At 39.4% G+C, this 25,258-nt stretch overlaps 1 protein-coding gene across 2 annotated transcripts in view; it reads right to left on the bottom strand.

Moving 5' to 3' along the window:
* Positions 1 to 3,642: 3,642 nt before the first annotated feature.
* ENOPH1 (enolase-phosphatase 1) overlaps positions 3,643 to 25,258 on the bottom strand; it is a 34,370-nt gene continuing 12,754 nt past the window's right edge. Inside the window, exons 2-6 of one of the 2 annotated variants that reach the window (XM_007518491.3) lie at positions 21,542 to 21,643; positions 12,430 to 12,632; positions 9,334 to 9,466; positions 6,105 to 6,228; positions 3,643 to 4,800 (exon numbers count right to left, since the gene is read on the bottom strand). In XM_007518491.3, coding sequence (XP_007518553.1) covers positions 4,661 to 4,800; positions 6,105 to 6,228; positions 9,334 to 9,466; positions 12,430 to 12,632; positions 21,542 to 21,643 — 702 coding nt within the window. In that variant the 3' untranslated portion in view covers positions 3,643 to 4,660. The remainder of the gene's footprint in view (positions 4,801 to 6,104; positions 6,229 to 9,333; positions 9,467 to 12,429; positions 12,633 to 21,541; positions 21,644 to 25,258) is intronic. The other variant, XM_060187933.1, reaches the window with a different exon arrangement.

Raw genomic sequence — 25,258 nt, 5'->3', positions numbered from 1 at the left:
CAGATTTTTTTTGTCTAGATTGCCTGCTTCAATGCCTGGTGTTCCATGTACTGGTTCAATGCTCTGACTTGTCTCTCCTCTCTGCCTCATGTGAAACTCTAATGTTATAAATAAACAAGACACACACACACACACACACAGAACCAGAGCATCACATGCAATGCCCATGATCAAACTCATGACCTCATGTTTGAGTCCAATGTCTTTCTACTACTGTGCCACTATAAATTATCCTGATACTTGACTGGGTAGCATCTTGCCTTCTGACAAGGATGGTGGGATAACAGATTGTTCTGGCAAATACTATATTTAACTTTTACTCTAAAACAGGTTTTGTAAGCTTGAAAGCAAATCCTTAATGAAGTTGAAAGCCTAGCTGTTCAGAAATCATTTTTTAAATTTTATTTTTAGTATGCAGTTGAAGGGACAAGGTGGGAAGGAGTATTTTAATGAGTTTCATCCAGAATCATTACTAATTTCCCAACTACTCTTTCATAATATCATGCACTTGACTTATAAGGGTAAATGTACTATGCTCATTTTTCTCTCAGTGCTGTCTACTTCTTAGCTCCCCACCTGCTCTATCTGGGGTGACACCACACTTGTCTTTACAAGTGCCTCTGGAGAAACAGCACCACCTTCTGGACAAGAGTTGCTGTGCATCTATCTTGGCAACAGGCCACAGGCTAACAGGCATAACAGGTTATGCGCTCTCAACCTTTCCTGGTGCAACTCAAAACTTGACATCTTAGATTTAGCAACTAAAGCTAGCCTTCTAGGTCAAATGGGAAACTCAGCTACCCTAGAATGGCTAGGATTGGAAATCCCCTTTGTTTGAGGCATCTTGTCTATGAAATTAAGTTGGGCCTTGACCCAATATGGGAAATCACTGCCAGGGCTATCTAACAGAAATAACATGTTAGAAGGCCATAGCTTTAGAAGTCCTTTGTCCTGGGAGTCAGGCGGTAGTGTAGGTTAAGTGTATGTGGCACAAAGCACAAGGACTGTGTAAGGATCCTGGTTCGAGCCCCCAGCTCCCCACATGCAGGGGAGTCCTTTCACAGGCGGTGAAGCAGGTCTGCAGGTGTCTTTTTTTTGTCTCCAGGGTTATTGCCGGGGCTCGGTGCCTGCACCACTAATCCACTGCTCCTGGAGGCCATTTTTTTCCCATTACCCTGGTTGTTTTTACTATTGTTGTAGTTACTATTATCGTTGTTGTTAGATAGAGAAATGGAAAGAGGAGGGGAAGACAGAGAGGAAGAGATAAAGACAGATACCTGCAGACCTGCTTCACCACCTGTGAAGAGACTCCCCTGCAGGTGGGGGGCCAGTGGCTCGAACCGGGATCCTTCCGCTGGTGCCCACGCTTTGCGCCACGTGTGCTTAATCCACTGCACTACCGCCCGACGCCCTGCAAGTGTCTTTCTTTTTATATTTTATTTATTAATGAGGATAGGAGGGGAGAACCAGACATCACTCCGGTACATGTGCTGCCAGGGATTGAACTCAGGACCTCATGCTTGAGAGTCCAACACTTTATCCACTGCACCACTTCCCGGATCACTGCAGGTGTCTTTCTCTCCATTTCTCTCTGACCTATCCAACAATGATGACATCAATAACAACAATAAGAAAACAAGGGCAACAAAAGGGAAAATAAATATTAAAAAAATTTAAGTTCTTTTGTACTGTGTTCTCTGCAAATGAGATACTAAAAAAAATTAGTACCTTTGTTCTTTTAGAAAATTTAGGCATCTAAGCGAGGGTGGGGAGGGATAGCATAATGGTTATGCAAACAGACTGTAGTAATTCCTGAGGCTCCAGGTCCCAGGTTCAGTCCTTCACACTGTAAGCCAGAGCTAAGCAGTGCTCTGGTAAGAAAAAAAAAGAAAAAAAAATTCAGGTGAGATATCCCCCCCGCCTTTTCAGGATCATGAATTTACTTTTTAACCAACCTCCATTTTCTAGACATTTTTCTTCCATGACGAGTCTAATGTAAATCTCAAGTTCTAGGAGTTGGGCGGTAGCACAGCTGGTTAAACACACTTGGCATGGCGTAAGGATCCGAATTCCAGTCCCCAGCTCCCCACCTGCAGTGGGGTCGATTCACAGGCAGTGAAGCAGGTCTACAGGTGTCTTTCTCTCCCCCTCCATCTCCCCTCCTCTCTCCATTTCTCTCTGTCCTATCCAACAATGATGACATCAATAACAACAATAAAAACAAGGGCAACAAAAGAGAAATAAAATATATATAAAAATATTTTAAAAATTAAGTGAATCTCAAGTCCCTAATCACATTAACTGGAGGCTTTTTGTTTGTTTTAGGATATCTCTTTTCTCCTTCCTTTCACATCCTCCTTTGACAAACTGTGTCTGATAATGAAATCTCTTCTTAATTATTGTATCTATTCCTGTCTTCCTTTATTCCATATACACTATCTTTCTCTTACTACCCTTTCTACTATAGTGAATGTCTCTTATCTGTACCCTTCCCCCTCCCCCAAATGTCTAAACTGAAATCTAACACACAAAGTGATGGCATGTGGAGCTGGGACCTTTGGCAAAGGCCTCTTAAAGAGGATCAGAGGCTTCAGAAAACTCCCACACTGTGTGACAAAGACTGAACAAACAGGTCCCTTACCAGATTCATGAACCTTCATCTTAGGCTCAAAACCCAGAGAAACAAAATGTTGCTATAGAGGAGATAGCCTAATGGCTATGCAAAGACTTTCATGCTTCAGATTCCAAAATCCCAGGTTCAAACCCCATCACCATAAGCCAGAGCCGAGCAGTGCTCTGGTGTCTTATTTTTACCTCTATCTCTCTCACTAAAATAAACTAAAAGTATTTTTTAAAATGTTGCTGGATGAGAAATAGCATAGTGGTTATGCATGGACTTTCACGCCCCAAGGCTTCAATGTCCCAAGTTCAGTACCCCGTGTATCACCAGCCACAGCTGAGTAGTGCTCCAGTAAAAAAATAAATTGCTGTTTCTAAGCCACCCAGTCAGAGATTTTGTAGTAACAGCCAAAATGGATGCGGACCCATCCCTAATTCAGTCTCTGCTGACTAGATACCAAGCACCCTCTTTTCCTTAAACTCCTTTGTAATCTAGACCCTGGAGAACCACTTTTCTCTCTCTTCCAATTAGTCCTATATTAGGTTTAGGAAACACCTGTTTTTGTTATCTTTTCATGAGGTTTTTCTAGAAATTACATGATGTTCATCCCTCTACTACCCTTGTGGTTTTATCATCACTTACAAATTATTCCCATTTCAAAGATTTACCCAAATTCATTTCCTTCTTCCAGACTTTACATAGTTTGCAGTCCCCAGATTTCTTAGTTACTAGCAGATAAATATTAACACAAAACGTTTACATTCCCTGTCTTTGCATATTTACAGGGTTACTTCCATCCCTTGTTCAAAGAAATTCCCAAATTGTCTCTCCAGGGTTCATTACAATCTTTCCTGATTAGTTATAATAATTGCCTCCTTTAAGCATGTTCTTATATATCTCAAATATGAGTCTCAAAATACTAAGTAACCCCACTCATATTCTAAATGTTTACTATCCAAATGAAACAATAAGCAATGATTTCCTACTAATATGTGAATTATTTTAAGGGACCAACATAAAACTGAGGGAGGAAAATGTTTTTATTAATCACAGCATAAATTGACATGACATCTTGTTAGAACTGAAGAACAAATAATGTTATAAATATGTGCATTTCTCACATCTACTTCAGAGGGAGATATTACATAAGTGTTCTAGGTCTTAAGGATTCAATTCAGTAAACTCTTGTTTCTAAAAAAGCAAATTGTAATAAACATACAGTCTTACTCTGTGCCTAGTAGTTCAAAAGGCAACTATCAATACACCAAGTGACAGGGTCAGGGCTGTGCTGCTACATCAGTGCATCTTTTCATCACCAAGACAACTGCCAACTAGACATGCCACAATGATCACTGAGTCCCTTAAGTAACAGATACTTGAATGATCAAGACTCAAATGTGTTTTCTTCCCCATTTTTTCTCTTTTGCAGCAGAAACAACTATCTTTAGATAGTTCTAATCTTTAGATTAGAAACAATTAGCCTGATACTCTGAAATGAAGTTACTATACTGTAACTTTAAAATTATCGTAGTGAAGAAATTATTATTATATGAAACAAAATTTTGAAATATGCCCAATTTTTCAGGTAACAAGGCTCCTGAATGATCTTTAGATTTTGGTGTAACATTTGATAAACATAACATTTAAACTATAAGGTATTATTTTTTTCTATCAACTACTTTTTTTATCTTAATAAGCACATTGTGGTTTCCAATAATTTCTACATATAAAGCATCTTTAAATAAGTTTCTCTTTGACTGAACTGAGAGGTATTTTTTGTTTGTTTGTTTTTTTTTACCAGAACACTGCTCAGCTCTGGTTTATGGTGGTGCAGGGGATTGAACCTGGGACTTTGGAGCCTCAGGCATGGGAGTCTGTTTGCATAACCATTATGCTATCTAACCCCTGCCTGAACATACACATATATACACTCGTATGCATACATGTGTATGTCATTTTTAAGTAAGTTACTTTTACCATTAGAATGACAGTAGACTATAGGGAGAACTCTGAGGACCCACTGGCCTTGCTTAGAAACCTCTAAGCTGAGGAAGGCAGGCATAGTTCGCTGAAGGATGTGATGAGGCTGTAGTATGTCTTCTCATCGTCTGTTAACCCTGCATTGCCTGGTCTCACCACCACAGCCACGTGCATGTCTGCTTCCTCAGCAGCACTGGCCTCTGGGAAAAACAAAATAAAGATCAGGAATGTCAAAATCTGATGCCTATAATTTGCCCAAAGTAACTTGGAGGGTGCAGGAGTGCAATAATCAGGTCTGGCCCACTGAAGCCAGAAAACCGGTCCTGGGGGTTGACTATACTATTCTCTTTCCATAATGCATAATGAAAAAAATTTTCATAGTAAAGGAAATTTAAACTTAAAATGCCTAACTATACATGACTGACTCATCAGCTATTAGGACTTACAAACTCAGAAGAATAGTTTCAGGTTCTGTCTACAACACTCCTATGTCCACCCCTCATCAGTCTTACAGGGAACTGTGTCATTTGCCAAAGGGCTTTAATACTGAAACTCTGTGGATATAGGATAAGTGAAATCCTAATGTCTAACTGGACCGAAATATTTGAACTCACCAAGACACTCACAAGAACACAGACACATCATACTTGACTGGGCTGTCCATCTTTTTTTGGGAGGTAAGGGGTGGGGGAGCGGAAGAGGGCTGGCTGGTAAATTCCTACCCTGCAGATTCAAGCTGATAGTACAAGTGCTTCCAGAACAAGTGCCATCTATATTAGCACATCAGGCAAGCTTCTTTACTGCCCTGTGTTCAGGTCTGTCACAACACTATGACTTGATATTCAAGACAAATGAGTAGAAGTGAGAAGAGGAAACCAGGTGAGTTATGTATTTCAGGGGAGATCACCAATGTGCTTTGGATGGCACTGCTGCCACCTTCTTTCCATTTTATAGATAATTTGACACTCTGGTCCGCTTCAGAACAAATTTGCCAACTACTATCCTAAAGCATTTTTATTCCAGGTGTCTTCTGTGGGCCAGCAGTGTGAGAATCACCTGGATGATTAAGCTAGCTGACGTCACCAAAAGAAAGCTCATCTTCTATAAAGAGCAAAACAAAGTAAAAAGAGGGGGAACAAAGTCTTTAAATTATCAGTCTTCAAACTGCTGGTATAATCCTAATCTACACAGACAACAAAGCATATCTCTGAACCCACCACTGTAAGCTCCATAAATCAAAGAAAGAAGCACAGTGTAGCTTTTATTTATTGTTTTCAGTGTGTGTGTGTGTGTGTGTGTGTGTGTGTGTGTGTGTGTGTGTGTGTGTGTGTGTGTAGAGAGAGAGAGAAGCTGGGGCCTCATACATGTGTGATCTTACCACTCCAGCCACTCCTTTATTCAGATAGAGCACTTGAAAGAAAGACACCAGAGCAATGGAGCTTCATCTAGTACCACAGCACCTCAGTCCTAGAGATTCACACAATATGACTTATCAATTCCTCACCACGAGTAACATCTGTCAAAAACAAGATGTTGTTGGTTGAACATCCAATGCTGTTGGCAATCTTTCGGTAACTCTCACTCTCCACTTTGTGTCCAATCTTGGTGTCAAAGTGACCATCAACAAGCTAAAGAGAAAAAAAAGTTACATATACACTTGACCTTGGGATCCTTGGTCTCTTACTGCTCACACCTGAAATGCATGGTAATCACACTAACTTAACCCACTCAATAAACATCTACTGAAAATCTACCTAGTTGAGAACCTTATCAGTGCTACAAAAATTAAGATTTTTAAAGCAATAAATACTAGAAGAAAACTACCAGTTCAATACATATGAGACCACTGTATAATTGATTTGGTTTTCTTTCATAGCATTGATTTTACATCAATGTTATTTTAATAAGTGTCCTACTTCCTACTTTTAAAACCTATTCCCATTCAAATTATTAGACTGGGTTTCACTCTTGAAGGATCTAAACACCTCAATAAACTGATTTCTCTGTCTTGCCTCATTAAAGAGCTATTCTTTGTTGTATGGATTTTCATTTTCTTTATTAATCTTTTTTCCCTTTTGTTGCCCTTGTTTATTGTTAGTTATTATTATTGTTAATATTATTGTTGTTGGATAGGACAGAGAAATAGAGAGAGGAGGGGAAGACAGAGAGTAGGAGAGAAAGATAGACACCTGCAGATCTGCTTCACCACCTGTGAAGCGACTCCCCTGCAGGTGGGAAGCTGACGCTGGTCCTTGCACTTTGCGCCATGTGCGCTTAACCCACTGTGCTACCGCCCAGTGCCTGAATTTTCAATTTCTAATTAAAATATTTTGAAATTCTGTCCACCCTAGTTTGGGCCAAATGTGTAGCTTACTAATTTAACTGAAAGCAATTAGAAAAAGTTCACTTAAATTTAGGGTCAGTTACTATGTGATCTTTTGAATAGTTTAAGAACTCACCACAGAAACTAAAAACAACTCTGATAACCACTTCAAAGACAAATTAAGGTAGTACTATAATTTTTACTCTTTAAAAAAATATATTAATGAGAGAGAGGGAGAATCAGGTATCAAGGGGCCAGGTGGTGGCGCACCTGGTTGAGCATACATGTTACAATGCTCAAGGATCCGGGTTGGCAAACGCTAGAAGAAGGGCCCAGGTTCAAGTCCCCAGTCCCCACCTGCAAAGGGAAAGCTTTGCAAGTGGTGAAGCAGGGCTGCAGGTGTCTCTCTCCTATCACCTCTTTCCCTCTCAATTTCAGGCGGTCTCTATCCAATAAATAATAAATAAAGATAAAAACAACAACAAACCAGACATAATTCTAGCACATGCACTGCTAGGGATTGAACTCAGGGTCCACGGCACCACCTCCCAGGCCATGATATTTAATCTCTGAAAAGTTTAAGATTAAGTTTGCATATTTCCTTTTTCTCTCAATTCTGCCTCAGTTGTCACAGATACTCAGGTACTCATTACTAACACAGCAGGTAGCCCTTATCTATTGTTTATTACCATACTGTCTATTTGATCAGAAAGAAGGAAGTATACATTTGTATTCAGAGAACAATTAGCAATAAATAATTAAAGAGTTTTCCTGTTTACTATTTGATTTAGAACTAAGATAAAAACTAGAAGTTACTAAACTAAGAATATGAAATCTATAAAACCAAAGTATTCACCACGTAAGACAATAGTTCAGTGTTTTTATTTTTTAAGTCAGCTTGAACTTGTTAAATATGAAATCTGGATGGTATTAAAGTATATCATCTTCCAATGAACAACCTATATACCAGGGGGTGTAGAGATAGGGGGAGAAAGTAGCTAGTAGGAATTTTCACATGTACAAAAAAACCTAGCAGGCAACCTTAATTTATCAGTATTTAATAGCAGGCTTTATTCTCTCACATAAAGCTATTTCTGCTGAGTTGAAATCTGTATCTCTCTAAAGTACTACAAACAAATGAATCCACATTATATTTTGCTGCATACAAGCAAATATAAAATGGGTTGGATTTTTTTGGAGGGGTGGGGGAGAATATAGGTTTTGCTTATTATTATTTAAACAGAGCACAACTCACCTCTGGCTTAGAGTAGTGCCAGAGATTGAACCTAGGACCCTGAAGCCTCAGGAATGCAAGTATTTTTTACAATAACCACTATATCTCCTCAGTCTGGTGATTTTACATCCTATCTGCTATTATAAACTACCAAGAGAAGCATGCCATTTTTTCCCTTTGGGGCGACTGGAAAAACAGCTGATTTAGTATAAACTAACTCATGTCTTATTAACGTAGATGTTTAAAAACAGCTGATTCTACTTTCTGATGCTAAAGTCATAAGAATCATTAGGCTGAATGTCTAATAAAAATGAAAATTCTGGACCTCACCTCCACCCCAAAACTGTTAATTCAAGCCTTCTAGGAAGCAGGGCCCAGAGGGTTGTAGCTATAAACAACTGTCCCTGTGATTCTTGTGCAAAAGCAGTTTAAATCTTTTGCAGCAAAGATTGGTTAACACACATGGTCTAGGAGGTGGTGCAGTGGATAAAGTATTGGGTTCTCAAACATGTGGCTGAGTTTGATCCCTGGCAGGACATGTACCAGGGTGATGTCTGGTGTCCTCTCTTTCTCTCCCTATCCCTTTCATTAATAAATAAATTATATATAAAAAAAATATATATATATAATGTACCAGGGTGATGTCTGGTGTCCCCTCTCTCCCTATCCCTTTCATTAATAAATAAATTATATATACATTATATATATATATTAAAAGACTGGTACCATAAAAACATTTCGGCCTTCAAGACTGGTACCATAGAAACATTTCAGTCTTTCCTAGAATGTATTCCTCTGCTATTCTGCTTCTGTTTACGGTCTGCTTAGCACATACAAATGCAATTATCAGGAATAAGGGCTAGTTCACCCAGCAGAGCTCACATGTGCAAGCATCTATAGTCCAAGCCCCTGGTTCTAACCCGCAGGGAACAAACTATGAGTAGTGGAAGAGTGCTACAGTGTCTTTCTCTCTCCCTCCCTCCATCAGAAAGAAAAAAAAGGGGGGGGGGGTCTGGCCACCAAGAATGTTAGAACTATGCAAACACTGGTAGTTTTAAATAAACAATAAAATGTGACTACTTGCATGAACAATGACTGAGCTTATAACTGCAGCAAATTCTATTCTTAGTATTTCATACTTTGATAGTATTGAAACAAAGTTATCGAGGAACCTACCTCAAGAATATCTCCTTCTGTAGAATGCCCAAATAATAACTTCTGGGCCTCCACACTCCCTGAAGAATAGATATATACCTTTATTCCAGCCTCTCTCCATTTCCTGACTGCTGGAACTACATCTTCAAAGAACCTAAAAGAAAAGATCAGTAAGTTAAAATACAGGAACACATTATTTAACCAGAGGAAAACCAGTCAGAGTAGTGGCTACATGTGAATTTTTTGTTTTGTTTTGTTTTGAATGAGATGTAGAAAGGAAGATAAGAGACTAGAGCACTGCTCAGTATGGTGGTGCTGGAAATTGAACCTGGGACCTCAGAGCCTCAGGCATGAAAAGTCTTTTGCATAACAATTATGCTATAACCCCAACCCAAATTTTTTTAATCTGTGCTCAGTGGTCACCATGAGACCATGAATGCCTGTAGTTTTAATGAGCATGCCATCAAAAATCACAGCAGATAAGAAGCAACACTTAAGCTGTGTAAGAATCATCACACTAGTCACAATAAAAAGTGATTACAGGATGGGGGAGACAGCATAATGGTTATGCAAAGATTTTCATGCTTGAGGCTCCAAAGCCTCAGGTTCAGTCCTCTGGGGGAATGGGGGGTGGTGAGGGGAAGATTACAAAGAGATTTAATCCCCAGGATTTTCATAAAAGCAAGGAATAACAGTATCACAATGCTGTAGTCTGGGTGGTGGTGCAGTGGATAAAGTGCGGTTATAAGGTTGATCCATGGCAGCACATGTACCAGTGATGTATGGTTCTTCCTCTCCTTTCTATCTCTAATAAGTAAAATCCTGAGAAAAACAACAGTAGCATGCTATTACATAATTTTTGAAATAACTCATGACAACAAGAGTATATTATATCCAGTGAGCTTTAAGAAAGGAAGATGTGAGGGCTAGGTGGGGGGGGGCTCACTGAGTTGAGTTACAGTACACAAGGACCCAGGTTCAAGCCCCTGGTCCCCTCCTGCAGGGGGAAAATCTCACAAGTGGTGAAGCAGGTCTGTAGGTACTCTCTTTCTCTTTCCATTTTAGTTTCTCTCTGTCTCTATCCAATAAACGGATAAATAAAATAAAATATTTAGAAAGATCTGCAATCCCCCACAGAAGGGAAGAAAACTAAAAGAAAAAAGTTAAGGGGTTCAGGTCTATTAATCTTTGCTTAGCTAGCAAACAGAACTTTCATTTCCTAAGAAGTAAAAACACCTAATTTAATACACGGGAATAAATTATATAACAAATCAGTTAGTTAAGAGGCAGTATTCTAGGGCAGTGGAGACAGCCCTAGAATAGTGGTTTATGCCTGAGGCTCTAAAGTCCCAGGTTCAACTACCAGAAGCTAGAGCTGTTCAGTGCTCAAGTATAAGTTAACTAATTAATTAAGTAAATCTAGTGACAAGATAGAGGAGTGGGAAGGCAAGCAATATTCCATAGCACATTAGCTAGTCAGCAGTGTCTGGTATGTAATTGCTGACACTCAGCTTTATTTACCAAGTCTACCATATTGTGTCTTCCATGTTCAGTCTATAAATGGTATTACAGGATATGAGTAAAAAGAAAAGCACAAGGAGCCTGGGACCTGGAGCCATTCATCTCTGGAAAATTAACTGAAAAAAAATACCTTAAGTCTTTTCTTGAATAAAACAGCTTATTACTTTCAAGTCATTAAGACATAATACTTTCTTTTTTTAAAATATTTTTTAAGTATTTATTTATTTTCCCTTTTGTTGCCCTTGTTTTTCATTGTTGTTGTAATCATTATTGTTGTCGTCGTTGCTAGATAGGACAGAGAGAAATGGAGAGAGGAGGGGAAGACAGAGAGGGGGAGAGACAAACGGACACCTGCAGACCTGCTTTGCTGCCTGTGAAGTGACTCCCCTACAGTGGGGAGCTGGGGGCTAGACCCAGGATCCTTACAATGGTCCTTGAGCTTCGAGCCATGTGTGCTTAACCCGCTGCGCTACCACCCGACTCCCAAGACATGATACTTTCATGTTGAATTTGTCCAGCCTGTTACTCTAAAAAGTGGAAGTAATAATTCCAAACCCCCAATTTTATATTTTAGGGACCAGGATCGATAACAGAAAGGGCAGGCTAACTGGTTCCGTGCTTTTGAATGTTTCACAAAGTGAGCTGATGGGCTTGGCATCCTATCTGAATTCTCCGTAAGGTGGAAGCTGATCTTATAAAGCACACAAATTGAAGAATGGCATCTTATTGGATAGAAGGACCAAAGCAGCTGGGTCTTGGGATTTACATTAGGCAAGTTCTGAAGTTTAGTAGCTAAAAAATTTCTTTTTTTTTTTAATCTTTATTTATTTATTGGATAGAGACAGCCAGAAATCAAGAGGGAAGGAAATGATAGGGAGAGAGACAGACAGACACCTGCAACACTGCTTCACCGCTTGCAAAGCATTGCCCTTACAGGTGGGGACTGGAAGCTCAAACCTGGGTCCTTCTGCACTGTAATGTACGCTCAACCAGGTATGCTACCACCCGGCCCTGCTAAAAAAAATTCTTAGCAGTACAGGATTTCTTTTTTTGTTTGTTAATTGATTTTCTCCAATCATTTTATTTGGCAGTTAGTATTATAGTACAGTTGCTGACACAACTTCTCAAATTCCTCATCTCCCTGTGACAGGTGCTGTACAGTATTTCTAAATCTCCATGAGCGTAAATGCTCTCAAGAGTGTTACACTCAAGACTCAACAAAAGTTTATGAAGTTGCTCAAAAGAGCACAGTGCTGACAGTCTGAGTAACTCCATCAAGTTGCATAATTTCATAGCATTATGCCTCGCTAACAGAAAACAGGTTATCTTACAGTCTGGAAAGCAACCCAAGTATGCTGAGGATTAGATATGATTTAGCTCAAGGAAGTTGCCATTTTCTAGGAAGCTGTTTTAAACTGGAATTCAAAGTCTTTCATCCCACAAAGGCAGGCATGCAGGGCTGAGAAAGTTAGCTGGGTGAAAAATTTCGAGAAAACTAACAAGCAAAAACTCTGGCTTGTAACAACATGAAGAATCTTGGCTATATCTATATGGTGAATCACAAAGCTAGCTAACACACTAGAGGGATCTACGCACTCTGCTTTTATGCACCCAGCTGTGAACGCTGCCCTCCACATGTGGCCCTGCAGCTGTTTCAGAGCTGTGGTCTTCCGGTCCAGGGACATCTGCCAGTGGACATTATCCACCACAGCCTGGATGGTCTGCTGCAGGTCTTCGGCACTATTCCCACGAGCCACTGGGATGGGGACAGCGCCGTCCAGGTGAGAGTCCTCTTCAGCCTGCAAATAAAAAATAATAGAAAGCTCATGTCTTAACTGTTTGCGGAAGATCACATCAAATGAGACCTGAAAACTAAGCACACCAACTTCCTTTTTTTTTTTTTATTGGAAGTCTTTAAAAAAAATTTATTTATTATTGGATAGAGACAGAAATTGAGAGGGTAAGGGGAGATATTGAGGGAAGAGACAGAGAGACACCCTGCAGCCCTGCTTCACCACTCATGAAGCTTCCCCCCTGCAGGTGGGGACCAGAGGGCTTGAACCTGGGTCCTTGCACACTATAATGTAAGCACTTAACCAGATGCACCACCACCTGGCCCCCACACCAGCTTTCTTTAGCACCTAGTACTGTTATGAATAAAAAGTACCCTATACTTTGATATGATACCTAAAAGAAACTAAATCTTATTTTTAGTAAATTTACCTCTTTTCAAATATTGCTAGCTGAGATATAAGCAAAGAGGCATGTTGCATGTGAAAAGTGATAGTAGATATGAAATAAAGGTGAAGTAAGGTTCAGTTTTTTTAACTCACTTATTAGGACCAAACCAGGACTTTATAATTAAATATGATCATTTTAAAAGGACAATACAGGGAAAATTCGCAATGGACTGTAGTCTATTGCAGAAGATTTGGGGACTCAGAAAGGGGAAAGAAGCATCACTAAGGGGAAGTTGGGGACATAAGTCCATAGGTGGAAGGAGCTGAAGATGATGGTTTGGTGGAAGGCAAAATGTACTGATACCTATCTTAGGGAAATGTGCAAATATACTCTTATAACAACAGTTCTGCAAATCAACACTTCCTAAATAAAGTGATGCTGGAATTTTGGGGGAGAGGAGATACATACATACATATATATATATGTATATATGTATGTATGTATGTGTGATCCTTTTCTATGCATTATAATTGAGAAAAGAAAATCTCAATGTAATTAGTGTAAGAAATTCAACAAAAACAAAATAGCAAAGTAGTGTTTGATTCACATTATTTCTATCTTCTCCCAAAAACCTTAATAGCTATTTAGAAAAATAACTGATGGGGTCAGACATTGGTACACCTGGTTGACCACACATATTACCATGCACAAAGTCCCAGGTTTGAATCCCCATCTGCAGTAGGGAAGCTTCATGAGTGAGTGGTTGAAGCAGTGTTGTAAGAGGTCTGTCTCTCTTACTCTATCTCCCCTTCCCCTCTCAATTTCTGTCCTTTCAAAAAAAAAAAAAAAAAATGTAAATATATTTTTAAAAAAGAAAGAAAAGCTATTTATAATGTGTATATCCAGCCTCTAAAGCCCCAATACTTTTTATTTACTACAATGAGGGAACAAGTGAAGTAAGGGAGGGAGACAATGCAGACTAACTCTGAATGATCTAGAAAATTCAACAAACAAAAATACCCCATACCCCAAAGGATGACACTATTTCTAACCCTGGAGTTACCTTTACAGAATATTCTAAATGTCCAAAACACAAAACTAAAACTAACTTGAAAATAATGCCAGAGAGTGGTGTTGTAGACTAAGCTTTGGAGCCTCAAGCTGAGATCCTGAGTTCTATCTCTGATATAACACAAGCTACAATGAATTTCTGATGTTCTCTCTCTCTAAAAAATAACATATATATGTGTATGTATTTCTTTTAAAAAAATACTAATGTGATTCGACTTCCGGAGGCGGAGCTACAAGCAGCAGATCGCTTTCTCTCCTCTCCTCTCCTCTCCTCTCCTCTCCCGGATCAACTAGGAATACCAAAGGAGACCACCCGGACCGAAAACAAGACAGGACTATAATGACCACAGGAACCCAGTAAATCACCCGTTGAGTACAAACACGCGTGGCTGGTGATAGAGAGGAGAGAGGGGCCTAAGGAGAGATTAAGTGACTGCTAACAGTTCGACAGTTTGTCAGTGGAGACACCACCTCCAGTCTGCTCCACCAACAAGGGGACAGCTGAAGGGAGGAAAGGACTCCCCAGAGACTCACCAAGTACAACTCTGAGTCTCCATTGCTACTACCCTCAGAATCTGGAGCAGCAACAGGGAGGGACACCAGGGCACAGAGATCTAACCGGGAAACTCAGGAGAAGACCTATACCTCGGTGGCATAGCTGAAGGGCTGTGAAAGTCTCTTTGCATAACCACTGGATTATCTCTGCCACACCCTGCTTTATCTCTTGGTCAGGAGTCATTGATTAAGCCAAGAAGCCTATTGATAGTTTAAAAGCCCTCAGGCTACCATAGCCTACAGGGGAAAAAAAAAAAAAGGCTTTTACACCACTGAACTCCAACTCAGGGATTGAAAAAACTGTTAACTTATATAAAATGGTTAAAACAACAAGAAAAAATAATGGAGACTCGAACCAGGACAAGAGTCCAGCTAAAAGTCCTCCAGAGGGCGAAGCACAAAACAACGAGTTCAACATCCAAACATTAGCTAAGGAAATAATAACAGGAGTGAGTAAAGAATTTGAAAAAATTGTAATCAGAACTGCAGGAACAACAAATGAGAATATGGAAGAAAATTCTAATAATCTCATGGTTATTAGAGAGCTGAAAGCTGAAATTGCTGAGCTAAGAAGGCAACTAGCTGAACAAGCTAAAACAGTATCAGAGCAGGGTAACAAAATAGATGAACTCCAGAAAGCAGTAGAGGGCAGAGAGAATAGAATCAATGAGGCTGAAGACAGAATTAGCAAGATTGAGGATGAATTAGAGACAACTAAAGAAGAAGTAAGAGATCTCAAAAAGAGATTAAGAGATGCTGAAAACAACAACAGAGTCCTATGGGATGACTTCAAAAGAAACAATATACGCATTATTGGCTTACCAGAGGAAGAAAGAGAAGGGGAGGAAGAAAGCGTTCTCCAGGCCATAATAGCTGAAAATTTCTCTAGTCTAGACAACACCAAAGACATAAAGATTCAAGAAGCCCAGAGGGTCCCAAACAGAATTAACCCAGACCTAAAGACACCAAGACATGTCATACTTAGATTGGAAAGGAATAAGGATAAAGAAAGGATCCTGAAGGCTGCAAGAGAAAAACAAAGAGTCACCTACAAAGGAAAACCCATAAGATTAGCAGCAGACTTCTCCATACAAACACTACAGGCCAGAAGAGAATGGCAAGATATCTATCGAGTGCTCAATGAGAAAGGCTTTCAGCCAAGAATACTATATCCTGCTAGATTGTCATTCAGACTAGATGGAAGCATCAAAACCTTCTCAGACAAGCAACAGTTGAAGGAAGCAACCATCACCAAGCCTGCCTTGAAAGAAGTTCTGAAAGGTTTCCTATAAACAACCAGACCACCACAAATAGAACATATATCAAAACACTCTAAAACTCTACAAGAATGGCGTTAAAATATCTTCAATCTTTGATATCAATAAATGTGAATGGCCTGAATTCACCTATTAAAAGACACAGAGTAGGAAGATGGATCAGAAAACACAACCCAACAATATGTTGTCTACAGGAAACTCACCTAACGCAACAAGACAAACACAGACTTAAAGTGAAAGGATGGAAAACTATCATTCAAGCCAATGGCCCACAAAAAAGGGCAGGAACAGCTATTCTCATATCTGACATGATAGACTTTAAAATAGATAAGATTAAAAAAGATAGGAATGGACACTACTTAATGCTCAGAGGATCAGTCAATCAAGAGGACTTAACAATTATTAATATCTATGCACCCAATGAGAAGCCATCTAAATACATCAAACTTCTACTGAAAGAGCTACAGCAATATATTAACAGTAACACAATCATAGTAGGGGACTTCAACACCCCACTATCTCAACTTGACAGATCATCCAGGAAGAAAATCAGTAAAGACATAAGGGAGCTAAATGAAGAGATAGATAAACTAGAACTATTGGACATTTTCAGAGTCATTCATCCCAAGAAACTGGAATACACATTTTACTCAAATCCACATGGATCATTCTCAAGGATAGACCATATGTTAGGCCACAAAGACAACATCAGCCTATTCAAGAGCACTGAAATCATCCCAAGCATCTTCTCAGACCACAGTGGAATTAAACTAACACTTAACAATCAACAAAAGATTAGTAACAGTGCCAAAATGTGGAAGCTCAACAGTACACTTCTTAACAACTTCTGGGTCAAAGAGGAAATCAAAGAAGAAATCAAAATGTTTCGAGAGTTCAATGAAAATGAAGACACAAGCTATCAAAATATTTGGGACACAGCTAAAGCAGTCCTAAGAGGGAAGTTCATAGCTATACAAGCACACATTAGGAAACAAGAAAAGGCACAAATAAACAGCCTGATTGCACATCTTAAAGACCTAGAAGAAGAACAACAAAGGAACCCTAAAGCAACCAGAAGGACAGAAATTACTAAAGTTAGGGCAGAAATAAATAACATTGAGAATAGGAAAACCATACAAAAGATCAATGAAAGTAAATGTTGGTTCTTCGAAAGAGTAAACAAAATCGACAAACCTTTAGCCAGACTCACAAAACAAAAAAGGGAGAAGACCCAAATAAATTGGATAGTAAATGAAAGAGGAGATATCACAACAGACACTGCAGAAATTCAACATATCATGCGAGGCTTCTATGAACAACTATATGCCACCAAGTTAGAGAATCTGGAAGAAATGAATGATTTCCTAGATATCTACCAACTTCCAAAACTAAGTAAAGAGGAAGTGGATAATATGAACAGGCCCATCACAGCTAATGAAATTGAAACAGTTATCAAAAATCTCCCCAAAAATAAAAGTCCTGGACCAGATGGTTTTACAAATGAATTCTACAAAACTTTCAAAGAAGAACTAATACCTCTACTTTTAAAAGTCTTCCAGAAGATTGAAGACACTGGAATACTCCCTGCCAGCTTCTATGAAGCCAACATCACCCTGATACCAAAAGCAGACAGGGACACAACCAAAAAAGAAAACTACAGACCAATATCTCTGATGAACATAGATGCGAAAATATTGAACAAAATTCTAGCCAACCGGATACAGCAGTATATCAAAAAGATTGTTCATCATGACCAAGTGGGGTTTATCCCAGGCATGCAAGGTTGGTTTAATATACGTAAATCAATCAATGTGATCCACCACATCAACAAAAGCAAGACCAAAAACCACATGGTCATATCAATAGATGCAGAGAAAGCCTTTGACAAAATACAACATCCCTTTATGATCAAAACACTACAAAAAATAGGAATAGATGGAAAATTCCTGAAGATAGTGGAGTCTATATATAGCAAACCTACAGCCAACATCATACTCAATGGTGAAAAACTGGAAGTATTTCCCCTCAGATCAGATACTAGACAGGGCTGCCCACTATCACCATTACTATTCAACATAGTGTTGGAAGTTCTTGCCATAGCAATCAGGCAGGAGCAAGGAATTAAAGGAATACAGATTGGAAGAGAAGAAGTCAAACTCTCCTTATTTGCAGATGACATGATAGTATACATGGAAAAACCTAAGGAATCTAGCAAGAAGCTTTTGGAAATCATCAGGCAATACAGTAATGTGTCAGACTATAAAATTAACATTCAAAAGTCAGTGGCATTCCTCTATGCAAACACTAAGTTAGAAGAAATTGAAATCCAGAAATCAGTTCCTTTTTCTATAGCAACAAAAACAATAAAATATCTAGGAATAAACCTAACCAAAGAAGTGAAAGACTTGTATACTGAAAATTATGAGTCACTACTCAAAGAAATTGAAAAAGACACAAAGAAGTGGAAAGATACTCCATGCTCATGGGTTGGAAGAATTAACATCATCAAAATGAATATATTACCCAGAGCCATCTACAAATTTAATGCTATCCCCATCAAGATCCCAAGAACATTTTTTAGGAGAATAGAACAAATGCTACAAATGTTTATCTGGAACCAGAAAAGACCTAGAATTGCCAAAACAATCTTGAGAAAAAAGAACAGAACCGGAGGCATCACACTGCCAGATCTCAAACTATATTATAGGGCCATTGTCATCAAAACTGCTTGGTACTGGAACATGAACAGGCACACTGACCAGTGGAATAGAATTGAGAGCCCAGAAATGAGGCCCCACACCTATGGACATCTAATCTTTGACAAAGGGGCCCAGACTATTACATGGGGAAAGCAGAGTCTCTTCAACAAATGGTGTTGGAAACAATGGGTTGAAGCATGCAGAAGAATGAAGCTGAATCACTGTATTTCACCAAATACAAAAGTAAATTCCAAGTGGATCAAGGACTTGGATGTTAGACCAGAAACTATCAGATACTTAGAGGAAAATATTGGCAGAACTTTTTTCCGCATAAATTTTAAAGACATTTTCAATGAAACGAATCCAATTACAAGGAAGACTAAGGCAAGTATAAACCTATGGGACTACATCAAATTAAAAAGCTTTTTCACAGCAAAAGAAACCACTACCCAAATCAAGAGACCCCTCACAGAATGGGAGAAGATCTTTACATGCCATACATCAGATAAGAGTTTAATAACCAACATATATAAAGAGCTTACCAGACTCAACAACAAGACAACAAATAACCCCATCCAAAAATGGGGGGAGGACATGGACAGAATATTCACCACAGAAGAGATCCAAAAGGCCGAGAAACACATGAAAAAATGCTCCAAGTCTCTGATTGTCAGAGAAATGCAAATCAAGACAACAATGAGATATCACTTCACTCCTGTGAGAATGTCACACATCAGAAAAGGTAACAGCAGCAAATGCTGGAGAGGGTATGGGGTCAAAGGAACCCTCCTGCACTGCTGGTGGGAATGTCAATTGGTCCAACCTCTGTGGAGAACAGTCTGGAGAACTCTCAGAAGGCTAGAAATGGACCTACCCTATGACCCTGCAATTCCCCTCCTGGGGATATATCCTAAGGAACCCAACACATCCATCCAAAAAGATCTGTGTACACATATGTTCTTGGCAGCACAATTTGTAATAGCCAAAACCTGGAATCAACCCAGGTGTCCAACAACAGATGAGTGGCTGAGCAAGTTGTGGTATATATACACAATGGAATACTACTCAGCTGTAAAAAATGGTGACTTCACCGTTTTCAGCCGATCTTGGATGGACCTTGAAAAAATCATGTTGAGTGAAATAAGTCAGAAACAGAAGGATGAATATGGGATGATCTCACTCTCAGGCCGAAGTTGAAAAACAAGATTAGAAAAGAAAACACAAGTCGAACCTGAAATGGAATTGGAGTATTACACCAAAGTAAAAGACTCTGGGGTGGGTGGGTGGGGAGAATACAGGTCCATGAAAAATGATGAATGAAATAGTGGGGGTTGTATTGCTAAATGGGAATCTGGGGAATGTTATGCATGTAAAAAAAAAAAAAAAGAAGTAGAAACGCAAAGCAGAAATTGACTGAGTTTGGAGTATGGCACCAAAGTAAGAAAGCAGAAGTATACTAGAGTTTGCAGTGAGTACCTCCCTAATACTTCCTCTCCACTTTTCCAAGCTTTGGGTCCATGATTGCTCAACAATTTGTTTGGCTTTGTATGTTAACTCTCTTTTCAGTCACCAGGTTCCAGGTGTCATCAGGATGCCGGCCAGACTTCCCTGGATTGAAGACACCACCAATGTGTCCTGGAGCTCAGCTTCCCCAGAGACCCATCCTACTAGGGAAAGAGAGAGGCAGACTGGGAGTATGGACCGACCAGTCAACGCCCCATGTTCAGCGAGGAAGCAATTACAGAAGCCAGACCTTCTACCTTCTGCAACCCTCAATGACCCTAGGTCCATGCTCTCAGAGGGATAGAGAATGGGAAAGCTATCGGGGGGTGGGATATGGAGATTGGGCGGTGGGAATTGTGTGGAGTTGTACCCCTCCTACCCTATGGTTTTGTTAATTAATCCTTTCTTAAAAAAAAAAAAAAGAAAGAAAGAAAGAAAGAAAGAAAGAAAGAAAAACTTGTAAAATGTGGAAGTTAGCAATTTCTTAGCTTCTAAGTAACCACTGACTAAACAGAGAATTAAAGTAGAAATTTAAAAAAAAAAAAAAATACTAATGTAATGCCAGAGAGCTATGCACACATGTGAGATCTCTGCCACTGAAGCAATTCTAAGAAGAAACACAAAAATAGGTCACTTGGACAGTGCAATGCTTTGCCATGTGTAAGACAAGGTTTGAGCCAGGTCCCAACCACGATGGAGAAAACTTCAATAGTGTGCTTTCCTTCCCTCCCACCCCACCCTCATTCTATTTGAAATAATCGGTCCAGAGTGGTAAAACTCTAGTGACAACAACAAAAAGTAATGGATAAGAGGGGAGAAGGGAAAAGGGGGAATAGTGTGGGTGAGATAGGAGGAAAAGAGAGGGGAAGGGAGGGTAGGGTAAGGAGCAAAACAGAAGTTCCAGAGTACACAACATGAAAGGAGAAAGCATAATGAAAATGGGAAGGGAGCGTGCAGAGCAGCACAAAGCACACGAGACCAGGTGATTATGAAGGCTGAGCCTCAGGTAAGCCAAGGTGAGAGGACTAGACTGGAGAGGGGAGTACAGGTGAGAGGACTGTGAAGAAGTGATCAGGGCTTTATGCCAGAAGCAGCAGAGAGTGCAAATGGAGGTGACAAGACACTGTCAGGTGGAAACATGAGTGAAAAATATGACATGATATGAAACCTTTTGTATTCTACCCAGAAAGGATTAGTTTAATAAGTGCATATTCCTATACAACTGAAATAGCTCCAGAAGGAGACAGCTCTAGAGACAATAACATGCAGCCATTTAATTATGTGCTGTGAATTCCTAAGCAGGCAAGTCACAGCAACTTCTCTGCCCCAAGAATCCGGAGCACTTGTTCTACAATATGCTCAGAGCCTATTCTGAGATTTAGGCATCTTCAGTTCTCATTTGGGAATGTGAAATGTCCCAACCTGTTTCCTCAGAAGATTGACATCCTGCTGGCACTCCTCTTCCTCCCAATGTGTCTGCAGATACTCTTCAACATTTTCCTTGATGTAAGGAAATAAAATATCCTAGAGAAAAGAATGAAAGAAAAAAGCCAAGAATGAGCTTCAGTTATTTGCCTGAGATAAAGTTGCTCACCTGTGTCACCAAAGCATAATATGTAACTGAAAATAAAAATAAAATAAAATAAAATAAAATAAACGACTGTGGGTGGATCTGTGAGTGAGCTAGAGAAGGAGACACCAAGCAACAAATGACCAGATCAAGAAGAGCCAGCACACTTTGGTCCTGGGTCAGATCTGCTCTACCTCCTGCATTTGTGAATGAAGTTATTGGAAAGACTCATAGTAGCTTCAAACAAGACCATATGGGACATAAACCCTGATTATTAACCATTTGACGCCTTACAGAAAAGCTACTGACTCACGATCTAGAATGCTAGAGTACATCTTACACATATCCCACAGGACATGGCACGTGGATAAAATCTCGTGTCTGCTAAATAATGTGCATATATGAAAAATGTTTAATATAAAGCAAACCTGAATTTCAAGACTTTTTCTTGGTAATGATACCACCTATAGAATATCCAAAAAGAAAGAGATGTGTAATACAACTGAGAAATACCCAAGCATCAAAAAAATCCATTTTATATCAAGAGTTCTGTTTACTTGCAAAGGTATCAAATATGGCACATTCAACAATTTTTTTGTTTTGACTGACCACTCCCGGTGACTTTTCCAGACAGACAGACTAAAATGGGGGTGAGGAAAACACCACAGTATTTAAGTTCCCAGTGTGGTGGGGGCCAAGCTCAAGTCTAGGTCATGCGCGTAACAATGCAGACGCATTATCCATGTAAGTCATTTTGCTGGCCTCATATTCAACAACTTTTTTTAAAGCATCTTTAGATACCAAGACATGCTTGGCTCTGAGTGGTGTATGGAGAAGGGAGCTGAAAGGATAAGCCACAGCCCCTTTTTTGAATAAGTTTAAGAATCTGACAGTGTGAGAGGCATGGCAGGTGGGACAAGAAAAGCATGCAAATGTAACAGGCTTAATGGCTCTAAATTTTAGGAATAGTCAATTTGAAAAACAGCACATGAATATATGCTCTGAGTGTATACCCCAAGTATACAATTCAGAAAAGGCCTTTCTTTCATTTTCAGGGAAACCATTATCAAGTTGAATTCAACAAATCTACTTAGTGCTTTGGAAGTTATCTTAGCAGCAGGATATGAGGTCCTGAGTTAGAATCCCTGCACAACATAAAATAGCAGAGTGATGTTTTGGTGTGTCTCTGTCTTTCTAAAATAAAATTAAAATTAGTAGCCAGGGAAATAGCTTAGCTGGTAGAGCAAAGGACTTGCAGGCCTTAGGCTCCCAGTTTAATCGAGTCATATATACCTGATTGGTCTGACTTCTCCCTCATTCTCTCTTTCATATGAAATTCTATTTTGTATTAAAAAAAAGAAAATGGGGGAGGTAGCATAATGATTATGTAGAAAGATTTTCATGCCTGAGGCACCAAAGATCTCAGGTTTAATTCTCAGTGCTAGCAGAAGCTGGAGTTTAGCAGAGCTCAGTTTAAAATAAAATTTAAACATGTTTATTAAAATAATACACTTATTCCACTCAGGAAGTAGAGCTGCTCTACAGAGCAAGGAAGTCAGAGGTGTAAGGCTGAAAGTGTTCAGATGTTTCCCTACTGATCCAAGGTGTGCAAAAGACCCTGAAAAGAAGCATCCCATTTCCTCACTAAATGTGGCAGGGGTCCAGTTTGTAAGATCCCAGGATGTGTTGTCTAGACATCTGTGCCAAACATCACCTTTCTCTTCTGAGGAGCACTAACCAAAATCAGCCTACCGCTCCACTTTATGGGGTGTAAGGAATCTCTGAAAACCACTGACCTATGCTTTCTCCCTCTCTCCTCTTTCTTACAAATGTGGGACTATTACATTTTTATAAGTACTATTATAAGAGAGTAAAAAAAGCTAGAGAGACAGCTAATGTTCAAGCACAGGACTTGCACACATGGGAATCCAAGGCTCAATCCCAGGCACTGCTACATGCCAGAACTGAGTGGTGCTTTAGTTTCTCATGTTCACACATTTTCTCTCTCTCATAAAAATAAAGTCATTTAAATTTGTTTAAGGTGAACAAAAAGCAAGGAAATTGGCAAAAAAGTATTTTATTTCTCAGCAGTCCTGAGGGATAACACAAGCAGAATAGATAAACAAAATATGAGCAAAATTATGGTTTTATTAGTATGCAGTGTTTGACTGAAAATACTGTTCAATCTTTCAGATGACCCATCTTAAATTTACTTTAAAAAGTACTGCCAAATGGAAACACACTAACAAAAAAGTTACTATGACTTTTATAAATGACAGGGTTGAAGTGTTTACTACTCTTCAAAATATAATATTCAAATTTCACCTGCCCTGGTACAAATAAAGAAGTCATTTAGTGTTTGTGGCTTTTCAGTAAGGAGCAGATCATTCAGCAGATTCTGAAGCAAGCAAAGGCTGTGACCAGGTAAATTTTGCAAATACTTGACAGAAAGGTCTTGTTTAATCTCACAATAGCCCATTCATGATCTAAAAGGAGGAAAATAAAGAGCCTAGATTGACAGGTTCCCTTTATTCTGATAACTTATATTTTTCTTTAAACACTTAGGTTTTCCCATCATGTCCACACTTATTATTTCATTCCCCCACTAGCATCTGCCCTCTACTCATGCACCACTTGTCTTCAACTGATAACCTACTTGGGAATAAAGCTGGGGATAGCACCCACATACCCATGCCTACCTAGGCACATGCTAGAGAAATTTTAACACATGGCACAAAGAAATAAAGAAAACGTTTATTCTAGCATTGAGTATAACAGCAAAACAACTGGAAGCCTAAACCATTATTTGCTAGAAAATAAATTGGCATACTGATACTCTAAAGCATTATATAGCAGTTTAAGTGAATTTACTAGGGGGACCAGATGGTGGTGCACTTGGTTAAGCACACACATTAAAGTGCACAAGGATGAAGGTTCAAGCCTCTAGTGCCTGTAGGGGGAAGCTTCACAAGTGGTGAAGCAAGGCTGCAGGTGTCTGTCTTTTTTTCGCTCTCCCTTCAACTTCTCTGTCTCTGTTCAAATAATAATAAAAAAGATGAATTTAAGGAGTCAGGCAGTAGCACAGTGAGTTAAGTGCACGTGGCGTGAAGCGCAAAGACCAGCGTAAGGATCTTGGTTCGAGCCCCTGGCTCCCCACCTGCAGGGGGGTTGCTTCACAGGCGGTAAAGCAGGTCTGCAGGTGTTCATCTTTCTTTCCCCCTCTGTCTTCCCCTCCTCTCTCCATTTCTCTCTGTCCTATCCAACAACATCAATGACAACAAGGGCAAAACAACAAGGGCAACCAAAGGGAATACATAAATAAATGTTAAATTTTTTTTAAAAGATGAATTTACTAGGGCCATAAAGTATAGTACGGTGGTTTACATAACAGACTGAAACACCGGAGGTCGCAGGTTCAGTCCTTAGCACTAATATAAGCCTAAGCTGAGCAATGTTCTAGTTTAAAAATAAAGAGAATAAAAGAAATAAAATTTAAATGAGGCAGTTTTCAACTTTCAGGAAAAGCTTAATCTCTAATCGTCCAATTTGTCCTTTTTCTGAGTACATAA

Source organism: Erinaceus europaeus, chromosome 3, assembly GCF_950295315.1.
Source record: "Erinaceus europaeus chromosome 3, mEriEur2.1, whole genome shotgun sequence".
In the NCBI taxonomy this organism is placed as follows: Eukaryota; Metazoa; Chordata; class Mammalia; order Eulipotyphla; family Erinaceidae; genus Erinaceus; species Erinaceus europaeus.
This window is presented reverse-complemented; position numbering and strand designations above follow the sequence as displayed.